This window comes from Bubalus kerabau, chromosome 3 (assembly GCF_029407905.1).
Source record: "Bubalus kerabau isolate K-KA32 ecotype Philippines breed swamp buffalo chromosome 3, PCC_UOA_SB_1v2, whole genome shotgun sequence".
Taxonomy (NCBI): domain Eukaryota; kingdom Metazoa; phylum Chordata; class Mammalia; order Artiodactyla; family Bovidae; genus Bubalus; species Bubalus kerabau.
The window spans coordinates 129828185-129851937 of record NC_073626.1 but is presented as its reverse complement, the minus strand read 5'-3'; the positions used below and the strand labels follow the sequence as shown (position 1 = coordinate 129851937).

Genomic DNA, 23753 nt, shown 5'->3' with positions numbered 1-23753 from the left:
AAGGGTGTTTCCCTTGCTGCTCCAGTAAGAGAATGACTAAATCTTTAGAACTCTCACCAATGGAGAAGCACAGATTTTAAACCTGTATAACGACCTTGGTTACTGTAGCTCACCCTTGGTTACTGTGGCTTTTCCTGGTAAACTCTAACAATCATCCCTCTCCCAACATGTTCCTTTTGTTTTTAAATGAACAAAGTACTTGGTTAAAGTCTTGAGCCATTTCAGGGAGTTACTGAGTTTTGGCAGCTCTCTCCCATTTATAAATGTTTAAATGTATAAATGCTTACATGTTGTTAAGCTTCTGTTTGTTTTTATCCTATTAGCTTATCTTTTATTGCAGGGAGATCTCAGCTAAGAACCTAAACATGTAGGAAAAAAGTTATTTTTGCTCCCTTTACAGTGTCAGAAGGCAAGGGCTGGCTCAATACCATCACTGTATATCAAATATATACAGCAGATGCTGGATAAATACACACTAAGTGAGTGAGAAGATATGGCTGAAAAATGAGAGGGGGTTGGCTTACAGAAGACTTCGTATTGCTTAGGAGATTATATCTTGTTAAAAAAGAGATATCAAGCTTAAGGTGGAGTCACTTGTGTTAAGCCCATGTCACCAAACTAAGACATAATGACTAACCTAATTTCACTCTTTCCCAGGAATGCAGTTTTAACCAGTCACTGGTCAGCAGTCATTGGTCAGCACTAGAGAAGTAATTCACCTGATAGACTCCTGCTGTTCCTCAAAGAAGATGACCTTGCCTAAAACAGTCCACTTTTTGCTAGTAACTTCCTTTTTCTGCCTATAAAGTCTTCCATTCTTCACAGCTTCTCTGAGCCCCTTTTGATTTGTTGGATGAGATGCTGCCCCATCCACAAATCACTGAACAAAGTTAGTAAGTTCTCTAAAATTTACTGAGCTGAATATTTTAACACTCATATCTTTTATACTTGAGTCAGTGACTGCTCTGGAATTCACCTGGAACCCAGGAGAAAATGAGACAGAGATCAGGCGATGCCACAAGGCATGGAATGTTCTACAGTGATAGGCTGAAGTCCAGTTGAGCTATAGTCTTCCTGCCTCCTTGTTTGAGACTGCTGAGTTAGGAGCCAATATCCTTTCTAGAGCCGAATTCCAATATAATAATACGGTGCAAACAAAGCTCTGTGCCTCACTGATAAACCTTGGCTAATTCTTCACCTGACCCAGCTGCATTTTCTCTTCTGTCAGATGAGGAACATGATGCTAACCTCCGGCATGAGGAGTGTGGGTCCTGAAACCAGACTACTTGCGCTGATATTTTCATACTCCAACCGTGAGACCTTAAGCAGGTGACTTTACCTCTCTGTGCCTCTGTTTCCTTATCTGTAAAGTAGGGTTCAACATATAGTTACCATACAGGCTGATTAGGAAGGTTAACTATGCTAACAGACCAAAAGAACAGAATTGTTGGTCTTTAATAAGTATATATACATTCTAAGCCTTCCTTGTCATTTTCTTTATTCTTATTACTGTTTCCACATAATAAGGACTCAGTTCTTAGGCTATAGTCGATACTGAGGAAGAATGATAATTTTCTTAATTTGAAATTTTTGAGATTTTACTTTTTAAATTTTTTTCCTCACTGGAGTATAGTTGCTTACAATGCTGTATTAGTTTCTGCTGTACAGCAAAGTAAATCAGCTACATGTATACATATATTCCCTCTGTTTTGGATTTCCTTCCCATTTAGGTCACCAAGAGCACTGAGTTCCTTGAGCTACACAGTTGTTTCTCATTAGTTATCTATTTTATAAATAGTTGTGTTTGAATGTCCACTGTAATCTCCCATTCCATCCCACAACTTAGATGCCCACTGACAAATGGATGGATAAAGAAGATATGGTACATGCATACAATGGAGTATCACTTAGCCATAAAAAGGAACAGCATTGTGTCATTTGTAGAGATGCGGAAGGACCTAGAGTCTGTCACACAGAGTGAAATAAGTCAGAAACAGAAAAACAAATATCGTATATTAATGCATGTATATGGAATCTAGAAAGATGGAATAGATACACAAACATAGAGAACAAATATAAGGACAACAAGGGGAAAAGGGAGGTGGGGTGTGGGATGAGAAAGAATGACCTGAACAAACTCATTCTTCAGGATTTTTGAATTTTCAGCATCAAATAAACCTCTTACTTTGGAGCTCTTAAAGCATTCCAGTATTAACCTAAAAAAATTATATGTGTGCCCATGGTTGCATCATCCTTCTCAGCCCATCATCAAGCTCATTTCCTCTGCATGAAGCACAGGTTTACTTAGGTGACATAAAATGCTTTTGCCTCTGTGACATCCTTTTTCATCGACATCCTTTTTCATCTCTCTCTGTAGAGAGTCCCCTTAGCATTAACAACTCAATTGTCTGGGTTTTTGTATGAAATATACTGCATCCTTTAACTTGATCTGGTAGGGGTGTGATTAGTTAATTGCTGTGGGCACATGACATTTGCAAGGAAAAATGGATACCTCAGCCCTCTTTCTTCCATTGCAATGGAAAATGATTAAGGTTTGCTGGTTTCTCAGTGGGGGACAGCTGTTTTCAGGTGGATATTCAGAGACTTGCAAATTCTAGATATTAAGTTGTTCTTGTCTGTCTTTTTCTCTTTTGTGAAGGGATGGCAGGGGAGGGGTCAGGAAGGACAAGGGGACAAGCTATGAATAGCTTTTTAAAAAAATCTATTCTTTGTAATAAAACTGTTCATCCATATTAATTTCATATTCTTTGCAATGTGCATATCTGGCCACTGGCAAAAATTGTGAAATCTCTAAAGTTTCCCTTCCCTGTCCTTGTCTTTTATATTCTACATGGCCTTTTCCTTTGAAGGACACATTTTGCTCCTCTCTGTCCCCCAGAACTCATGGCCATGGTGTCAGGAATGAGAAAGAACATGCAGTTAGTACACATTTAGGTAAAAATCACCATCACTGGCATGTGGAATAAGACCTTCCCCTCCTCCCCTCCCTGAGGATCTACAGGATGATGAGGCTTACAGTGTCTTTCCTTTATCATCTTTTTCTGGGTCATTTGGAAATCTTTTCTGAGTGTTTTGGAAATCGTATGACATGAAAGGTTTTTATTCAAGAAAAATGCACAGCTGCTCATACAACACATAGTAATATGTGCAGCATTTCAGGGGATATGAAGCACCTAACGCAACATGGAGATCCTTAAGAGTCCTAAGCAGAGTTCAGGCAAGACTTCCTTCCTGTGAGAAGGCAGGGATAGGTGGGGAAAATAAGCAGAAGAACAGGGCTTCTGTCAATATCACTGTATTCTACATTCTTTCCCAAGACATAAAACCTAGAGTGGAGATACGTCTAAAAATTCATATTAGAATAAGAATAAGGTGAATATTAATATTATCAACGTACTTATAGTGCTTTTTTATCAGAGGATGCTGAGAGATAAGACACACAGTACTATACCATCATTCTGTGTTGTAACACAACCTAGTAACTCTGTGTTAAGGGAAAAAGAACAAAACAACCCGAACAAAACAAAGAAACACAATATTTGGAGAAAGACATTTTTAATTGGAGGCCAAGCTGAAAGGTTACAGTAGGCCCATGGAAATTGATTTAGGGATACTCTTTACAATTTGTTTTTTCCCTAAGGAGTCCCTAAGTCAGAGAAGAGTGAGTCTGTAACTGTTAATTTCTGGATACACATTTTGAAGCCAGAGACATATGTGAAACTTCGGGTTTTGTCTGAACACTCCATGAGACTTGAAATTCTACCCCAGAATATATCTCATTTTCCTTAATATAAAATAATGTGCACTTCTTAACCTTTGAGTGAAGTTGGTGCCCTAGGAAAATGGGTTTTTAAAAATTGAGGTGTGGGTGTGTGTGCACATGTATATGTGTTTCCTCATTGTCATGGCTTATTTCTGCAGGGTGGATGGTGCTAAAGTTACATTTGAAAAGCTTGGGTTCAGAGCTGAGGTTACCCTGAATGATAGATGTCTCCAAACATGCTGTGATCATTTCACAGCATCCGTCATCATGACAGTTGAGGGGATATGAGAAGCCAAGGGTTTTATAAAAAGAATTTAAGCAAGAGTAAAAGCATAGAGCAGAACTACTAACTAGAGGCCAATATAAACCATCATCTCCACAAGGAGGCCTTAGGGAGGTGGATCCCGAGGCTGGTGGGAAGCTCTGGTCTGTATTTCACTTTGGTCTATATTTAGATATTGAACATGTTTTTTCACCAAAGGTTAAAAGCAGTCCTTAGTTTGGAACAGGTGCTCAAAAAATATTGTGAAATGATGTGATTTCCTCGAATCAACTAGAATGATGCTAGACTGAGAAACTGTTAGGAGCTTAGCTCCTTTCCAGGGTCTACCATGCTGTTCTCCGTGGAAAAACACAGTACTTTGGAATCAGAAACTGGGGTTGGATCTCAGGTCAGTCACTTCATAGATGTAAATTAGTTAGCCTATATAATTCTCAGTTTCTTAAGAAATATTAATCATATAGATTATGGAGTAGATTAGCAGTGATATAAGTGAATGATAAGATCTGGTACACAGTGAACAGTCAATAGAGGTAGCTACTATTACTATTATATTACATTAATATAAACAAATACAATATAATATTTTGTAACATATATGAAAGCTATACAGAATGTAATTATTTATACTAAATTATAATTGGACAAATTCTGAATGAAAAGAAAAACAGAGGCCAAGGAAAGGCAGTATGCAATTAATAGCTTAAAGATGTAATTTATATTGTATAGACTTTAAGGGTTTAGAGGAGAGCAAAAATAATTAAGACTAGAGAAGAAAGGGCTGGAACTGGACCATGGAGAAGATTTGTGTAGATCGAAGGAAGATGAAAGTTCCTGCTTCACTTAATTTAGTAAAAACTGCAATATAAAATTTTGCAAGATATCCTTGAGCAAAGTGAGGAGAACCATTTATATCAGTTGATGGCTAATTAAGTGGAAACAGTGAGTGGGAGGAAGGAGAGACAATAATGGCCTTTAAAGCAATGCCGCTCTTTGGTGACATCCATTTGATTCATGTAAGACTTCAGGCTCTATGTGGTTATAAAACCTTCCCAAATCTCCTCTGCCACCCAGGGTTCCTTATGACCATTACACTGTGGTCCCCACAGTCAGGAAGAACAAATCTGGAGGAATGATTGGTCTGTTTTGAATGTTACATTGTACACATCCATCACTGACAAAGTAGCATATGTACAAAACAGGGGCAGAAGATGGTGAGATGTCTGAGGAAGAGAAATTATGTTGTCAAAATAATAAAAGAAAAGAAGACCAAGAGAACTAGGGTTGCTGTTCTCAGGTATTTGCAAAAAAAAATGAAGATCATGATAAAGAAGGATGAACTTTGGTTTGGGATGGTCCAGCAAGTAAGCTAAGAGGAGTGTTTGGTGATTTGGAGATAGAATCAGGTACAGTGGAAGGAAGGATACCCTACTGCTTACAATTTTTGCAGAAGATAGTGAGCTATCCTGGGAAGTCATATTTCTATGCTTATAAGAAGTGGGATGGAGTAGCCAAATAGCAGGAATACATTTAGTGAATGTAGAGATCTCTGCAGGTTATTCAGGTTGTGGCTGGACCACTTAACTTCAAAGGTCCCTTTTCCAATTCTTTAGCCTTTTATAACCCTCCTTTTTTAAAAAAGCAGAAATTTAGTGGAGGCCAAGGTCAGCCATCCCATTTCTATTGAAAAGACAAAGTTAAAGACTATATTTTTGCTTTAATTGATTCTAAAAATTAAAGATTAGGTTGGAGCAGATAAGCAATCAAAGCCAAGGTCCTTATCTAACTGATCATTGAGCTGCTAAATGGGGTAGAAATTGTATTCTGAAGAGATTGGTTCATGGCCTTTCCTGAGCCATGCAACTATGTCACCTCAGAAGCACCTGCCTTGGCCACTTTGGCACCTTTCATTTCATTCCAGAATTTCTCACATATATATGTATATTGGGGGGTGAGAGGGCTATGAAGAGGAAAAAAATGACAAAAAGAAAATGCTTTACTATAAAATATAAAATAGTTTTTGCACTACAGTACATGGAGTTCTATAGAAGGCAACCTGACCAGATAATTTTCAAGATAAGACTGATATTGGAACCACAAAGTAATTAGAAAACCTGAAAAAATGGTGTGAAATTGACCTTGGCAGCTCTCAGTCCAGGTCACGTCCCTTTGGTCCTTCTTTACATTGTACCCACAGCACACCTGTCATCCCTTATTTGTCTAAAGTCTTAGGGATAGTTCAGTTAGAATATGACTCCTCCAAATAATAAAAATTGTAATAAATATCAATACATCAAAAATGTATGTGTACAGCTTCTCCAAAGACATGCCTTACTTCATTTCTTATTCACAATAGCAAAGCCATTAGGGCAGATATCATCATCCTTATTTGAGAAAAAGGTGGAATGATGAGCACAAAATCCCATGGCCAGTAAGTGACAAAATCAGGAGCAGATATGTGTTGATTTTTCTTCTTCTAATCTAAGCATCTTTCTACAAGACTAGATGTTAGAAGGAAGTCATGTGTGTGTGTATGTATGTTGATGCTGCTGCTAAGTCACTTCAGTCGTGTCCGACTCTGTGTGACCCCATAGTCGGCAGCCCATCAGGCTCCCCCGTCCCTGGGATTCTCCAGGCAAGAACACTGGAGTGGGTTCCCATTTCCTTCTCCAATGCATGAAAGTGAAAAGTGAAAGTGAAGTCACTCAGTTGTATCGGACTCTTAGCAATCCCATGGATTGCAGCCCACCAAGCTCCTCTGTCCATGGGATTTTCCAGACAAGAGTACTGGAGTGGGGTGCCATGGCCTTCTCCGTATGTATGTTGGGCATCTTTAAAAATTAATACATGATGATCCATAAATGACTGAGAGAGCTTCAGTGTTTCTCACATTTTGACTATCTTGACCTTTGAGGCTGATAATCATCTATTGTGGAGCACATTCTTGTCCATCATCGAGTGTGTACTAACATCTCTGCTGCTGCTGTTTAGTTGTTAAGTTGTATATGACTCTTTGCAACCCAATGAACTGTAGTCTGTCAGGCTTATCCATCCTTGGGATTTCCCAGGCAAGAATACTAGAGTCGGTTGCCATTTTCCTCTCCAGGGGATCGTCCTGAGCCAGGGATCTAATCTACATCTCCTGCTTGGCAGGCAGATCCTTTACCAGTGAGCCACCAGGAAAGCTTTTACTATCATCTCTGGGTTTTACCAACTGGATGCTACTAGCAAACCTCCAGTTGTGACAATAGAGGATGTATATTCCAAATATTGTCAAATGTCCCCTGGAGCAAAATCACTTCCAGCTGAGAACAACTGATTAACACCAGGTATAATTTGTTTTAAAAGAGAAGACCAAGCTAAATTAATTGACATTGAGCACGTATGTGTACATGCAAATATGGACAGAAAAACCTCCCAATGTCTTTCAGCTTTTCCCAGTAATCATACCTTCCCATTACAAGGAACAGAGGCGCTGTCTTGGCTTTGTTTCTAATGTGGGATGTGATTTGGATGGTGTGTAAAATAAGACTTTCACTGACTATCAACTGAGGTGTTTTTATTTCCTTATACACCAAATGACATCATTTCCCCAACAAAGCCACACAACACTTAGCTATAGGAATCCAATAAGTCAAATTGAATTGTCCAACAATAGATATTTATATAGAAAACATAGAAATCTTTACCCCAGACAACATTTCAACAAGAGTGAAAGGCGAATCATTAGAGTCATACATTCTCCCCTCAAATTGATTCTGTTTCATTTGCTCAGATGTTTGTCAGGTTAACTTTACTAATGAATTTCCACAGTTGTTTAGTCTCTCAACTATGAAGCCACAGCCTGTGCTTAATTATGATATTTTCTTCCGAAGTCCAGGTCTTTTATCTGACCACTGACAGCTAGAAAAGGTTTGCTGACATGGCATCTAAACATATCTGTCTTATTTATAAAGGACAAAACCAAGAATGCAATGTGTGTGGACATTGGTATAGAAAAGCATACACCATATATTGTGCATATATAACAGGACATAGCACTTGTCATAATTATATTTTTATTTAAATGTATTGCCAGCTCTTTTAAGCCAAACAAATATATATATTGCTGCTCAATATCTGAAGTTAATAAAACAGTGAGGGAAGAGCAACAGGAAATATCTCTATTGTAGACTCACAATTTAAGAAAGAATTTCAAATTAGTTTGATATATTAAAAGATGCCTGAACATGTGTGAGGCACTGACTTTTGTAAAGAAAGACATAAGCACTGTACAAATACATATACACACACTGGCATACATATCATATCTCCAAAACACATGAAACATCAAATTTTTTTTAAAACATTAAGTCAATAGCTCAAAACCAAAGGAAACACTTTGTAATTTTATGTCTCTCCCTGTATTTTTCATTGAATTAAATCATTGTTGAAGGAGTTTTGTGTTTCTCAGGTAAGTAGTTTGTCCTAAATAAATCCCCAAACTAAAGTGCTCATTAATTCCATGTATACTTATTACCCATATGCACAAGTATCATTATCTCCTGATTATGTTACTGAAATGCCAAGCTGAATATATTTGAAGTTTTGCATTCTGTCCATTAAGTAAAAGAATCATGTGAAAGAACTATTAAAAACCCCCAACCAAAGTAAATCAGCGTGCAAAGGATGCTTCCTGAGCACCACACTGAAACAGAGCCTCCACAGTGGGACACGTCTGCACACCTCCCAACAGCATTTATCCATTCTCATGGCAAAACACATTCGATTTCAGAAAATAAATGGATATTAATTTCCATCCAAATGCCCATTTCAATTCATTATCTAGAAAGGTAAATATTCACAGAGGTGACACCCAAGTCAATATTGACCTTGGGGGATAATAAATTTTGACATTTTCCAGAATAAACAGTTCACATAGCATGCCTGCACATGTAAAATTGTACTTGGCACATTAACCATGAAAGAAAACTAATAATATCTCAAATTTATTATACTTATAGTTGTGTGTACACATATATATGCATGTACATATAGCATAATAAATTACTTATTATATTGAATTCTATTGAGAATACAGAGTAGGGAGTTCCCTGGTGGTCCAGTGGTTAGGACTCAGTGCTTTCACAGCCATGGCTTGGATTCAATCCCTGGTCAGGGAACTAAGACCTTGCAAGCCATGGAGCATGGCCAAATAGATAAAGGAAAAATAAAGCAATAGGTCCAATTTAAACAAATAAAAGAATGGAGAGCAGGAGCATTTGGAGTTCACTTATATGTAAGTACAGTGTAGATCTAACGCAATGTGATTTTCTAATGAATGGTACACTAAGGAAATATGTATGCCTGTGGTGACGATAACACCCCAACCAGAACCGGAAACTAAGCCTGAATCCAGATAGGGTACAATTGAATTTCATGTGTGTATTGGCATAATGTCTAGTCACATTCATTAACATTAGGGAACACTAAGAGGGCCTCAATTCTGGAGCCAAATGTCCATTTCTCCCATAAGTATTATCAAACAGAGGCAAGAATTATGGAGAGAGCACTGGACTGTGTACCAATTGTCTGCCCCTCTACTGTCCCTAATCCAGGCATGCTGTCTGTACTTGGGCTTAAATTAGCCTCTCTGTATTTTAATTCAATTTATCAAGTAGTTATTCACTGTGTGGCCAACATGAAAAGCCTTTTTTAAAAAGGTCAAAGTGGGTGCATGTGTCTTTTTTAATTTTAGTCTTCTCTGGATATATGCCTAGGAGCAGGATTGCAGGATCATATATGGCAATTCTACTTTCAGTACTGTTTTCCACAATGGCTGTAAAAACTTACATTTCCACCAAAGTGTAGGAGGGCTCTCTTTTCTCTACACTCTCTGCATCTGATATTTGTGGACTTTTTAATGATGGTCATTCTGACACACATAGAGAACCAACTGGTGGTTGCCAAGGGGGAGATGGGTGGCAGAGGGATAGATTGGGAGTTTGGGTTTAGCAGATACAAACTATTTAGTAGAGAATGAATAAACAACAAGGTCCCACTGTATAGCACAGGGAACTATATTCAATATCCAGAATGGATGGTGACGAACCAGAATGGAAAATAATATATGAAAGAATGTATGTATGTATTTATCTGTGTGTGCTCAGTCATGTCTGATTCTCTGTGGCCCCATGGACAGTAGCCACCAGGCTCCTCTGTCTGTGGAATTCTCCAGGCAACAATACTGGAGTGGGTTGCAATTTCCTACTCCAGGGGCTCTTCCTGAAAGAAAATTGAAAGCGCGTCTCCTGTGACAAACACCCAGGGTGGCCTTGCGGCTGCAGAGCAGCCAAGTGTTGGCCACCATTGAGGCCACCTCCCCCACTTTTTCTTAAAACCTTTGTAAGCCTCATCACTTTTGCATGAAACTATAAACTTGGAGATTCCTACAATTACAGGTAAGGCAGGAGGCTTTGTGCGCTACTTGCCTGAAGAATCAGGAGAGGAGAGTAGGTTGAGTGATAGGATTTTGCATCTCCTCTCCCCATATCCTGCAAAGCTGCCATCTGTGCAATTTATTTTACATAAAAATTCTACATAAGATTTAATCTTGGAAACCATAGTGTTCTCCTCCTAAAATAAGTTTAAATATTTAAGGTCTTGTTCCCTGGAGCATTCCTTCTTTTGGAGAGCTAGAACACAGCTCTGATTCATTGCCTCAGTGTGAATGACTTCGGGATACTCCATGTCCCTTCCTGATGGCTCTATGGTTGGAAGAAGAGAAGCAAAGCCTCTCTGATGGTGAGGATGCTGACCATTGAACAAAGTGCTTAGCCTCTTTAAACCTAAGCAAGGAAGTCTGCTGAGACAAGAAAATAGCTGAAAAACAGGACAGAGGAGACAGAGACCTGAAAACTAAGCTAAACAATAGCTCAAGTCGAAGGGATACAAGCAGGAGAACTAGAGAATAAAGCACAGAATCCCCTGGCCTGGCTTTCCTTGTGACTGGTGATGGAAGGAAACTGGACACAACAGGTAGTTCTCTGCCTTGCAAACTCTCTGAGGCCCACAGAGCCAGTGCTCATCATGGGACCTCATCTGTGGTGAAGAATAATGTCATTCAGCATATGCCTGTTCAAAACTCTCCCTCCCATCCTTCCCCAATGGAGGAAAGGAGGCTGGGGGCTGGATATAGGGTGAACTCTGCAGCTTACCTCAAAGACCGAGAATGGATCTTAATGTAGTCCAATCTTTGCATTATTAGAATCTGTGATCTAAACATCACAAGTAGGGGTTTTCTTATCAGTACCAACTTTAAAAAACAAAAATAGAAACAGAACATCCATCTGATAAAGTCTGGGAGGGCTACAGTATATTGCAGTGTTGAAAATACTGAAATTTGTGAGGAAGGTCTCTAGGGAGTATGAGACAGGAATAGATGCACTAAAACTGGGCTCATCTCAGGCTCCTCAAGACCAGCATTTAATGGTATGAGCTTTAGTGAGTAAGACAATCAACTTACAGAAACAGGAAACTATTTGCCATGAAGACTTCTAGCTATGGGGGAAGTGCTGCCAGCAAAGTTAGAATAAGATGACCTGCCCAAGGGGGAGAAATCTGCAGGTCTAGACTGATAAGGTTTTTCTTACCCTGGATCACAGAGAAAGACTAGGTCTGCAAGGTTGACCATCTCAAGTTCAAGAGTAGCTCAACCTTAGCTTTACGTTCAAGAAAGCAGTGGGAAGAAGCACAAGCTGTAATCAAGATTGCCGGGAGAAATATCAATAACCTCAGATATGCAGATGACGCCACCCTTATGGCAGAAAGTGAAGAGGAGCTAAAAAGTCTCTTGATGAAAGTAAAAGAGGAGAGTGAAAAAGTTGGCTTAAAGCTCAACATTCAGAAAATGAAGATCATGGCATCTGGATCCATCACTTAATGGGAAATAGATGGGGAAACAGTGGAAACAGTGTCAGACTTTTTTTGGGGGGGCTCCGAAATCACTGCAGATGGTGACTGCAGCCATGAAATTAAAAGATGCTTACTCCTTGGAAGGAAAGTTATGACCAACCTAGATAGCATATTCAAAAGCAGAGACATTACTTTGCCAACAAAGGTTCATCTAGTCAAGGCTATGGTTTTTCCAGTGGTCAGGTATGGATGCGAAAGTTGGACTGTGAAGAAAGCTGAGCGCCGAAGAATTGATGCTTTTGAACTGTGGTGTTGGAGAAGACCCTTGAGAGTCCCTTGGACTGCAAGGAGATCCAACCAGTCCATCCTAAAGGAGATCAGTCTTGGGTGTTCATTGGAAGGTTTTATGCTGACGATGAAACTCCAATACTTTGGCCACCTTATGTGAAGAGTTGACTCATTGGAAAAGACCCTAATGCTGGGAGGGATTGGAGGCAGGAGGAGAAGGGGACGACAGAGGATGAGATGGCTGGATGGCATCACTGACTCGATGGACATGAGTTTGGGTAAATTCTGGGAGTTGGTGATGGACAGGGAGGCCTGGCATGCTGCAATTCATGGGGTCACAAAGACTCAGTCACATGACTGAGTGACTGAACTGAACTGAATTGAATGTGTAAAAAAGATATGGACTCTGGTATCAGGGAAATATGGGTTATCATCCTAGTGTGACGACAAGCAAGTTATTTGATCATGGGTAAATCACCTGACTGTCCAAGCTGGCTCATGTTTTTCCTCGAATGGGAAGGATGATAACTATTGCATCAGACTGTGGGGAGGAATAGAATGAGCCCATCAGGTACCACCATTGGGATGAAGTGTATCACTGGAAGCTCTGCTCAGGAAGAAGCACATCATTTAACTTTATCTTTCATCTCTCATGTTGGGACTTTCTGATCTGGTGAATGAAATCTGGTGATTTCATTTCTTGTGACGGTGTTAAACAGTTCCTGTGTTGTAGAAGGAGAAGCATTAATCTCTCCTTTCATATCCTGGTAAGCTCAGCCTGCTTCCAATTTTCTTTAAAAAACAAAGAAACAAACAAAAAAACCTACCCTCATTGACCCCAATCCTGTAACCTGGAAGAGCTCATTTACTGAAAGGTAAGCTCCATGGATATGGAGCACGTTGCCAGGTGACTGCCATGGGGTGGGGCACAGACTCAGAGTGAAGCTGAGCAGACTTCCTACCCACAGACCCTCCAGAAGTTCCATTTCTATTCATCAAGTAGGCTTGTGGGTTTCCTTTCCTCATGTGAATCGATAAGCTCTTCTCACCTCCCTTTATTGATTAATTATAATTTGCAGCTCACAGACCAATCACATTTAATGAGAAAGGAAGCTACCTGTTCCTAAATGAGAGGGAAGACAGGGAAGTTGTACTTCTTCATACAGGAATCCTAGAAGGCATAAACAGGGATAAAGAGCCAGAAAGCTTAGACTTGTGCCCCTGGGTGTATGCAGCCCTTTGTCATGGGTTAAGTAAATCAATTTTGCTCGTCAATTTTTAACCAAAGATTGTGGGAAAATATTCTTCCTGTAATTTACACATGGATGCAATATGGAATGGAACGCAGATTTGTCTGAGTGTTTAAGAAAAAATTCAAGAAATTACATGCTTCAGCAGCCACGTGAAGCTAAGCTCTCAGACTCCCCTGGGTTCTGTGCACTCTTTTTTTCTGGCAAGCAGCACTTCAATGGCAAAGTTTAAAAAGCATTAGCCTTGGCCGTAAAACAACCAAAAAATCATTTACTAAACTTTAAATGAAACAGGCAGAGTGAAAGAAGGGAGTCTGAAAGGGGAGAGAGGGATAGAGAACAGAGGAAGGGATAGGGGTAGAAGAATATGGGGAAGGGAGGAAGGAGGGTGGAAGGAAGAAAGGAAGGGCATTGGAAAGGTAGCAACTTAAGAGTGAAGGGGAAGAAATGCTGAAGATAAGGAAGCAGAGAGAAAAGACCCAGGAAGAGAAGAGAGGTGCTTAATACACTGAACAAGACTAGAGTGGAGGACCCCACTGCCATGGCTTTGATTTGAAGAGATACTGTTATTTTTTGTTGTTGCTGTTTTGGGGTTATATGGACACCAATCCAATTCTCCCTCCATCAGCTGGTTTTCAATAGCAATAGGCTTTCATGACTATACAGAGAAATAAATGCACAGTAGGCATTTCATAAGTACTTTTGAATGAATGAATGAATGATGCACTTGAAGATGGATTAGCATTTATAATCCATCAGGTGTTGTAGCAGCACCCAATTTTAACCCAACATTTACAAGGACAGAACACTTGAACTAAAGATTCACCAAAAGGAGGCTTCAGCAGTAGCCAGAAGGAAAGTACAGCTCTCCTGACCTGCAGATTTAACTTCCGTCTGCTCAAGTCTCCTGCAAATGGAGAGCTTAGGCTACTAGGAACACTACATATATTCCTGCTCATGTTCACTAATTTTTTTCTCAAGGTCTGTTCAAGGATGCTTCTGCCCTAATACTGACATCTTCTGTCAGGGTTTTCTGGAGGGAATGTGCTCTTTTATTTTCTAGGGGCAGCTCTTTCCTCCACTTCCTTAATGAGGTTTGTAGTAAGCATTTCACTGGCCAAAACCCAGAAGCAGAGATCATACCTGATTGCACCTTGAAAGAGCCCAAGTGGGCTTTCCCAAGTGCAGTGGGTAGAAGATCTCTGTCAGGACTGCCCTCAGAAAAGTCCTTGATGGGAGGTTTCACATTTGGTGACTCTGCCTACATATTTAGCAAGGCAGCATGTGGAACCCAGGTGGCCCTGGGTCTCTGTCAGGTGGAGACCAATTCTACCCACAGTCCCTCTGACATCCAAGAGAAATAAGAGCGAGTTTCCCTTTGCCTCAGCAATTACTCAGCTCTTCGATGAAGGGAGAGTGAGCCCTTCCATCTTTGCTTGGGAATGGAAATGTTCTTGCCTTTGCCCGATTACTATTGTAACTGATTTTGAGAGAATCCATGTTGGGATTCATTAGTAATTATAAAAACAAGTCATGTGTGTTTTATGCAGAGTAACTCATGTTATACTGACACTGACCCTGCAGGCTCATGTTAGTATCCATAGGATATCCTGAGTGAGAGTCACATCGACCCACAACTGTGGGACCTGTGCCCTTTCTACTGTCCTTAACCACCTCCCAATTGCCCACCTGCAGCACTTTCACCCTTGCCCAGGTCAGCCTGGGCAAAATCAGGAAGTGGGTGACACTTGTCTTGGACATTCTGAACATTCTTCCTGTTTTCCCTTCCCCAACTCAGATCATCCTCTCCCCCTCCTTCAGACACTGGGCTCTATCTCTTCTAGAAATGTTTCTTCTGTTTCTCTTAGTCAAGTGGAGTTCAGTACAGATTAAATTCTTATATTTTCTCTCCCAGTGAGGCTCTGTGTCTTAAGGGTTCCCTATGAATCAGAAGGCTTTCTTTCATATCTACAGATTCAGGGACCAATGGAGTTAGTAGAAGAGTTGTTTGCAGACAGATGGGTGGGGGTATTGGAATTCAGTGGGCTTTCCCAAGTGCAGTGGGTGGTAGATCTCTGTCAGGACTGCTCTTAGAATAGGCTTTGATGGCAGATTTCACATTTGGTGACTGTGCCTACATATTTAACAAGGCAGCATCAGAATGCAACAGATGTTTTTCTCCCCTCTTTTCACATCTTAACATAATCAGGGAAAAGCCAATGGTATTACCCAAAATACGCAGCCGCATGACAGAGAGGAGTGGGGAAGGGAGGAAGGGTGGCAGAGAAGAAGGGACATAATGTATATATTCAGCAAACAGTGGCCTAGACTAACACCTACAAGCATCTGTCTGTTAGGCAAATCTCTTTAGACAGCTATTTGCCTCGGAATGTCTTCAGAAGGATGTATCTGCTTCCAAAGGTGGATAGTTAAAAATAATATACACCACAAGGGATGTTTTGGCATTTTCCTTCACTTTCTTTCTATCTTCAACATTGATGTTGTCATCCTTTAAAACTCAATCAATTCAGTTGATCCAAGGAACAGATGGCATTAATCAACCCCCCAGAATATGCACAAAAGCAATTAGAAATGTAGAGATGTGGAATTTATGCCAGCAAATCAATTACCAATGATGGCAAATCAACCTGGCACACCCAGCTTCCCCGGTTTCTCCTTCCCCAGAGCAGCCACTGATAGCAGTTATGATCCCTGGTTTACCTCCCTGCCAGAGGGGGATGAGAAGGTGGGGGATTGAGGTTTAATTGCTCCTTCCTTAATGACTAGTTCTCAGTCTGCTGACAAAAACCAGCATAATTTACAGACTACAATGTGCATCAGGATGATGGATACAGACAGCATGTGCTATATGGTGTCATGCAAATATGAAATACACTGCACTCAGAATATGGTCGCTTGGTATTCCCCAAGAAGAACTTCATTTCAGAGAACTGAGCACCTTTTCTAGTACCTACAGTTCTCATTTGTCAAAAACAATGGAAGCTGCAATAAAATACATTTTAACCACAAATCTGTGCCTTCTGTGAGTTTACTAGCTCATAGATTCTACGGTTTTGAAATTACTTGGCTCATGATTTTCTTTCTGATTCTTTATGACCTTTGCAGGTTCTGAAACTTTCCTTCTTAGGCCCTTATTAATTACCACCTGTGTTATTATAATAAGCTCTTCACTGGTTTTCTTATGACTAGCCTTCACTCATTTTAATTTTTCCTTCATACAGTGATATTTTAAACACAAAAATCTGATTATGTATTATTTAATTATATCTTCAAAATATTTTGATGACCCTCTATAGTTTTCACAGTAAAAATCAAAGACTCCCATGTTTACCTACTTGTTCAGTTTTTTCTTCTATCTGTAGGCCTATGAGTCACTTGTGCAAGTAATCACTACAACACACAAAGCCTCTAATACCTCTCTTCCTTTTCCCAGCTGGGAAGTCTGACTCTAAGTCTTGACTTACATTCTGTTTCCCTCAGACAGCCTGCATCGATGCCCCAGCCAGTTTAAGATTCTCACCTGTGCTTACCTTTGTTATAGCATTTATCATTTTGATGTGATTAAAGATTTATTTTGCTGGCTGCTCATGTTTAAAGTTCCTTGAGGTCATGGACTCTATCTTTTAATGCATCTTTATTCCTTCAGCTTCTTAGAAAAACTTGACTTTAAGAAAGAGAACTTTTTGTTGGGACTCATTTCTTCAACAAAATTTTTCAAATGAGTAACATACACAGACTCTTAACACTTAAATCTCCTCCCAACCACAGCATAAGAAGATGACATCAGAGACTCAGGATTATGTTATCAGGGCAGTATTGTAGGTTTGTAATTAGATAAGATCTTTCCAGTAGTTTATAACTAAAACTACTGGAAAGATTTTAGATTCCATTAAATAGAATCTAAACTTTTCTTCTTTATACTTAACATTGAATTATGAAGAAGGATTTTTATATCAATATATATCTGTGTATTTTCAGACTGTATAGAAAACACTCATTGAAATTGCAAAATCAAGTTAATAAAATTACCTCAAACTTGGTTTTAAGGTCAAAGAATGGGAAGATGTTCTCTTTGAGGAACAAAGAACCATTTGACACAGAAATAGGATCATGTCAGCAATGAACTCATGGAAATGTGCAGCTTTGTGTAAATGCAGAAGCCCACTCTTCAGCTCCAAATCCAACCAAATGATCTAAATTTCTGCTCTTTCACTTAAAAGCTGCATATTCTAGCATCTTCTTAACGTTTCCCGAACTAGAATAAGTAATACTTTTTATTTGAAAACAAACAAACAAACATAAACCTATACATTTCAAAAGACTCTAGCAGTGGGACAATAGAACAATCTTGGTTTAGAAATGAAAAATTTTAGTTGGAACCCATTCATTTCTTCTCTCATCTATATATTTTAGGCACTGACTATAGATATTCAGATAAAATATGATAATCAGGGAAATGGACATTTAGTTGGGGAGACAAGAACTGGAAGTGCTATGGAAGTACAGTAATAATATACAGGGACATTTGACCTAGCTTGGGGAAAGTGTGTATGTTTTCCGGGGGAGGAGATGGAGAAAGCGATAGAAGATAGAAAGTGTGAAAGGACATTATAAACCGAGTAGACAGACATATGCCAATAAATACAAGAAAACGTGAGAAAGCATGGTTTGTCTGTAGAATACGGAATTCCAGAAACTGGAAATTAGACAATATGGGAGGAGTAATTTGGATGAAATTTATAGTATTAGGCAGAGCCTGTTCAGGACCAGCCCAATGCTGAGAAAGGAAGCTTATACCTGCTATTTAATTAATAGTTTTGTCTGACATCTATTGACTTACAAGACATGATACCAACAGAGGTACCTTTTTATGGTATTGTGTATGTATGTGTGTTTGCACACACGTCACATCTTCAAGGCTATATCCTTTCCTTATCGAGTTTTGAACTGAAACTTGTAAAAGAAAAACAGAACATCTGGTGTTCATCCAGATATAAGGTTTCCAATCTTTGACTATTGCAGTGTCTGGCATCTTGCATCAAATGTAGATTAAGGTAAAGCTCAGGAGCTGGTTCTGGTGGAAAGAGCTGCCTCCACAGCCTTTGTTATGAATAGAGCTGCAGAGAATAACTACAGAGATTCCAAGGCAACTTTCTTCAGATGCACACACACAGACCCCATCAGAATGCATGAGGATTACTTTCATATCTTGTAAAGAGTCTGATCTTTGGAGATAGATAGATACAGGTCCAGTTTCTGATTTTTTTTCATTCCTTGAATTTATGATCTTGGGAAAATTATTAACATCTATTAACCTTAAATTTACTCATCTGTAAACTGGATTTAATAAAGTCTACCTAGCTGTGCTTCCTTGCCAAATTGCACATGGATTGAGAGATACTAAGTCCATAGCAGCTTGCAGCTAGTAGGAATTAAACCTCTATTATGTTGTTATTCTAAGTATAATTGCTTAACAGTTTTGAGTACTATCATCCCAGAAGTGTCTAATGAGAATCCTGAAACTTCAAAATAAAGCCTTTTTGAGTGAATGATTTTTGTACTCTAACCTTTCAGGTAACTAGACCATCTCCCCACTGTCCTACATGACAAGGATAATTAGGCTTGTATATATAGGTCATATTTCAGCAGAGTTCTGGCATACAAGATAAAGAGCTTTTTGTTCACCAACTAAAGCAAAAGTTTTAGGAACATTTTTAATGATATCACATTATTTTGTTTTGTAACAAATGGGTACACACTGAAAAATAAAGCAATCTAGTAAAGGAAAACTGGGTCCCATTAAAGAAAGGAAAGGCAAGAGAAGCTGGGAAAAGAAAACTGCAATTTAGAAGACAGTCAGTCAGTCATTAGAATGAGAATAAGACATGGGGGTGAGTTAGGATGATTCTTACAGAAACTGACTTTTTTTTAAAGTGTATACCCTTGTATGATAATTGCTAGTTCAGGTTTTCTGTTTTCCAGTTGTGGAAATATGAACCTGGGTTGGAGACGGGAACTATGTGAAGAGAAAGGGAAAAGAATTCATCTGGATAGTCAAAGACCAGCCCATTCAACCATAGGAAAATCTTCAGGACTCTTGCAAGTGAGCAATATAATGTTTCTTTCACTTCTGATGACTGCAATGTAAATGCCACAAAAAAGTAAATGGCAAACACTTTCCTGCTAAAAAGAATCTAGTCTTTGTTTATTTATAATATTATGTATTGATTGGGTTTGTGCATAAGCTTCAGAAAACTCAAGGTACAGTGCGTCTCTTTATTTGAAGATCTTTAGGAATATGATTGACATCTTCCTATATTTTTGATAAAGTTCTGCCTGTGATGAAAGGAGTAAAGAGTTTTCGATTTCTCTCTCCTGGCTGTTATCTGTGTGGACCTAATATGTAGCAACAAAGAGAAAAGATGCTTAGAGATCATTCAAGTGACTGGTCAGAATTAAGGCTCTTTATAATCAAATAATATCCAATTATTGTAAAATAAAGTGAACAGTGACCCTAAAAGTGTCCCCTGCATTCCTCTTGTCTTCTGAATGCAAGCATGTCTTTTAATATGCCTCTGTAAAATTTGAGCTGCTATTCTATTTGGGAGTAGATACATACCTCAGTTGCTATTTTATACCTGAGCTGTGAGAACAGAAATGATGCATCACCTGATGGGTGTTTGGCATCTTAGCTGTGGCATAATTAGGGCTAGAACTCCTATCATTTCAAAAACCTAGTTTCACTCTAACCAACTATCAAGTCTCGTCATTTCTTCTTATGTCAAAGGAGCTGATATCATATGTAAAACGTTTTTTTCATTTAACACCGGCCTATCATATCTACATTTGAAATTAACTAATTCCCTCAAGGTAAACCCAAAGGAAGTAATGTAGCTGTTTAATATCCTGAAAATCCGAAATGGGGGAATTTCCAGAGTTTTTATTACTGGTTGGTAATTACGTTCTCTGCACAGATTCATATTATCTATACTGTAGCTGGCCTTCTAACCTGACTTTATTTTAATTTTGTTTAATTAGAAACTTAGAAGACCTATAATTGGGCAAGAATTCATTTTTCCTTTGTAGCTAAATGCCCAAGTTTTGGTCAGATTATGAGAAAATTAAACACACACAAACAGCACTAACAATAATAAATTGTTGCCAGAAGATTAGAAACAAAAGTTATTTTTAGTTGAACAAAGTTCACAAGTATACCATGGAGCATCTTGGGTAAACAATCCATTTCCAAGAGTACTGTCACAAATGACTTGAAGTATTATTTCAAAATATAGAAATAATAATCCTAGGGGAAAATCCTCCAAATTATCTATAAATTTACAAAAATTGACAATTTTAAAGATTTGTCTTTGTCAAAATATGCATATAAATGCTAATGTGTTGTAGCTAAAAAATAAACAAAAGCACTATAAAAAATGGATTAAGTATGTGGACAACAGAAGTCTGGAAGAATTGTGGAATGTTATTTATTTATTTTTTTTCCTTGGAGGTTCTGCATCACAGGTTTGGAAGACCACCAGAACTGAATTCAAAGTAATTTTCTGCTGCTATTCTATTGTTCACTGAATTAATACATTTTGTTTAGAAAAATAAAAAACATTTAACAATACTGTTTAAGAACACTGACCCCCATATATTTAGCAAGCAGCATGCATTCAACTGAAATGCTGATTGGAAATAGGGAAATTACACTGTCAGTGATGAAATACTAAAGCTCATTATCACAAGGTTTTATTTTAAATGCCTAGAATTAGCTTTATTGCTGCATCAGTAATGATAAGCATGAGCCTTAAGCTTATACCATTTAGGTTTTATAAACATTATTGTAACATTAACTATAATTCAGTTAATTTAGAGAAAAACTCATCCTATTGTTTTTTTTTGTTGTTGTTTTTTTTTTTTTTCCTTGCTCTTAAGATGCTATGTAAGGAAGCCAAAACCATATTCCTATAGAGCATGTTCTATTTATTTCACCCTTATTCCTCATTTTTTCTTCATAGATCTTCAAAATATTAACTGTTTTCAGATAAGTGTATGTGCTAGAGGAAAAGCACAGCTGTTTTACTGCCACACCTTTGCATCATTAGGACAATACTGACCTCTAGTGTTCTAGGAGTTAGAAAAAGAAAGCACCATGCCTAACTTCCTCTTACTGAACCACTTAGATGTTTTTCTACAGCACCATGGGAACAATTTTACTTACAAAAGAAAAAAAAAAAAAAAGAGGGGGAGAAGCAGGAGGATGTGGGGAGAAGAGGAGGAGAAAGAGGAGAGAAATATTAGATTTCATCCTGTCCTTACCTATTCTCTGAAATAATTTCTGAACTAAGCCCTTTTGGTTCCTCCCCTTTAAGGAGGCTGACCTCTTCAGCATACCTTTAAAATACAGACTTTAATAAAAATCTTTATAACCCATTTCCACTAACTATCAATTTCAGATCCCCAAAACTTCCAATCACAGATAGGAGCACTGGGTCAGATTTAGATCATTATCAGTAAACATTTTCCAATTGTTTCCCCTTGAGGTACTGAGTATCTCTTTCTTAAGGACCTTTTGGATTAAGGAAGGTGGAAAGTGAGGTAGAGAAACTTGTAAGTAGTAAGTGGCCTTCCTACTCTTCTCCAACAGTGATGGTTCACACCAAAAAAATAAGAAAAAAGTATCAGAACAGTTCGAATTTGGTTAGATATTACTGAGGTTCATGATGAAGTTAGTAGATAACGCAGGAAACCCAGAACCTTGAGGAAACTTAATAAACCATCTTTGGAAACCACACAGATGGCTTAATTGCATTGTTTCTTCATTTAGGAGTTTCCAGAGCTGGAAAAACTTCCCTTTCTCTGCCTAGAGAAGCAGTTGAGCAATTGAACTTGCATCTCTGATGGCTCCAGCAATTTATTCAAGTTTGACGAACTGGGTTCTTTAAATACCCAGTGCAGGTGGCGGATCCCCAGGTGTCCAGCTTTCCTGCCTATTAAATTAAATGCCCCGCACTTGCCGAGGTTAGAGCTTGGATGGCAGAGTGTACACTTAGTGCATACTCATTATGTGTTCTTTGGCACAAAGATTTTGGGGGTGGAGTGTGCATCAAAGCTCTTTCTCCTATAACAGGGGCAGCCATTGATCTTGTCGTTCGACTACATCGGCCCATGACTTTTAGGCCAAAACTCCCAACCCTATTAAACAGATGACCATTGGTTGCAAGGTATCCCAACTGGAGCCTTCTGCCTAGGGGAGAGCTGAAAGCCATGGATAGGGAGGTACAGGGCATACTGCAAATCGGAGCGAGGCAGCCGCATTCAGAAAGGAACCGCTGTCACTGAGTGCAGTGGCTGGGAGCATCTCTGTGTCTGGAAGATCAGCCCCCATTCCTACAGCCAGAATCGGGGACCCTTCCCGGGAGAAGCTCTGCTAAGATCAGGCAGGTAGAGAACGCGGAGCTGGCGGGAGGCTGAGGTAAGAAAATCTTCCCTTCTCCCCCGAACTCTCCGATTCGGGAAGAAGGGCAGAAAATCCAGAGGGGCTGGCTCCTTCGAGCTCTGCTAACTTTTGGGATGGTTAGAGCGATAGAAACACACCAATCAGCATTTCCCCCCTTTCCTTTGCTCAGAGCAGACACAATTGAACACGCTTGGACAGTTGAGTGTCTTTCCAAACGTCAGGGTCTCCCACCTCACCTACTCGCCCCAAGCTCCTGATACTCACAGTTTGCCGCTGTTAATCCTAAATGCCACAAGCCGGAAAAGAACAAAGTGAAAACGCTGGTCAGCCGTGGTCCAGAATCCATTTCCCCCGAGTAAGAGGTCCCTCCCAATCGCATTCCAAATTCGCAGGCTCCAGCCGCGGCTTCTCTCTCTCTCTCCTCCTCTGCACAGTCTGACCCCCACCCACCCCCCCGTGGAGAGGCACTCGCGGCTTCACTCCATCCCTTGTCCAAACGCTCTACTGAAACCGTGGCGGGGGTTTCTCTGGAGGTGCAGATGGAGCTACTGTCCCCGCAACTGCCGCTGGCTTGCACTTCCCTTCCTCGCTCGCCTCTTCCTCCTCGTCCCCCGTTCTTAAAGGTGCAAACCCGACCCAAAGCCACAGCAGGCGCCGAGCTCGCTGGACAGCCGAACGCACCTCGCTAGCCACTAGAGCTGGAATCAGCACCCGGGCGGCGGACAGCTCCTTATAGGCGAATGGGGCGCGCGGCGCCGCCCCCGGCCAGGCCCGCCC

General features: G+C 39.6%; 1 protein-coding gene across 2 annotated transcripts in view; it reads right to left on the bottom strand.

Annotated features, from left to right (window-relative positions):
- The window catches only part of CNTNAP5 (contactin associated protein family member 5), a 1047625-nt gene extending 1024303 nt beyond the window's left edge, over positions 1 to 23322 (bottom strand). For both annotated transcript variants that reach the window (XM_055572939.1, XM_055572940.1), the window contains exon 1: positions 23241 to 23322. In XM_055572939.1, coding sequence (XP_055428914.1) covers positions 23241 to 23322 — 82 coding nt within the window. The remainder of the gene's footprint in view (positions 1 to 23240) is intronic.
- Between the last annotated feature and the right edge of the window lie 431 nt (positions 23323 to 23753).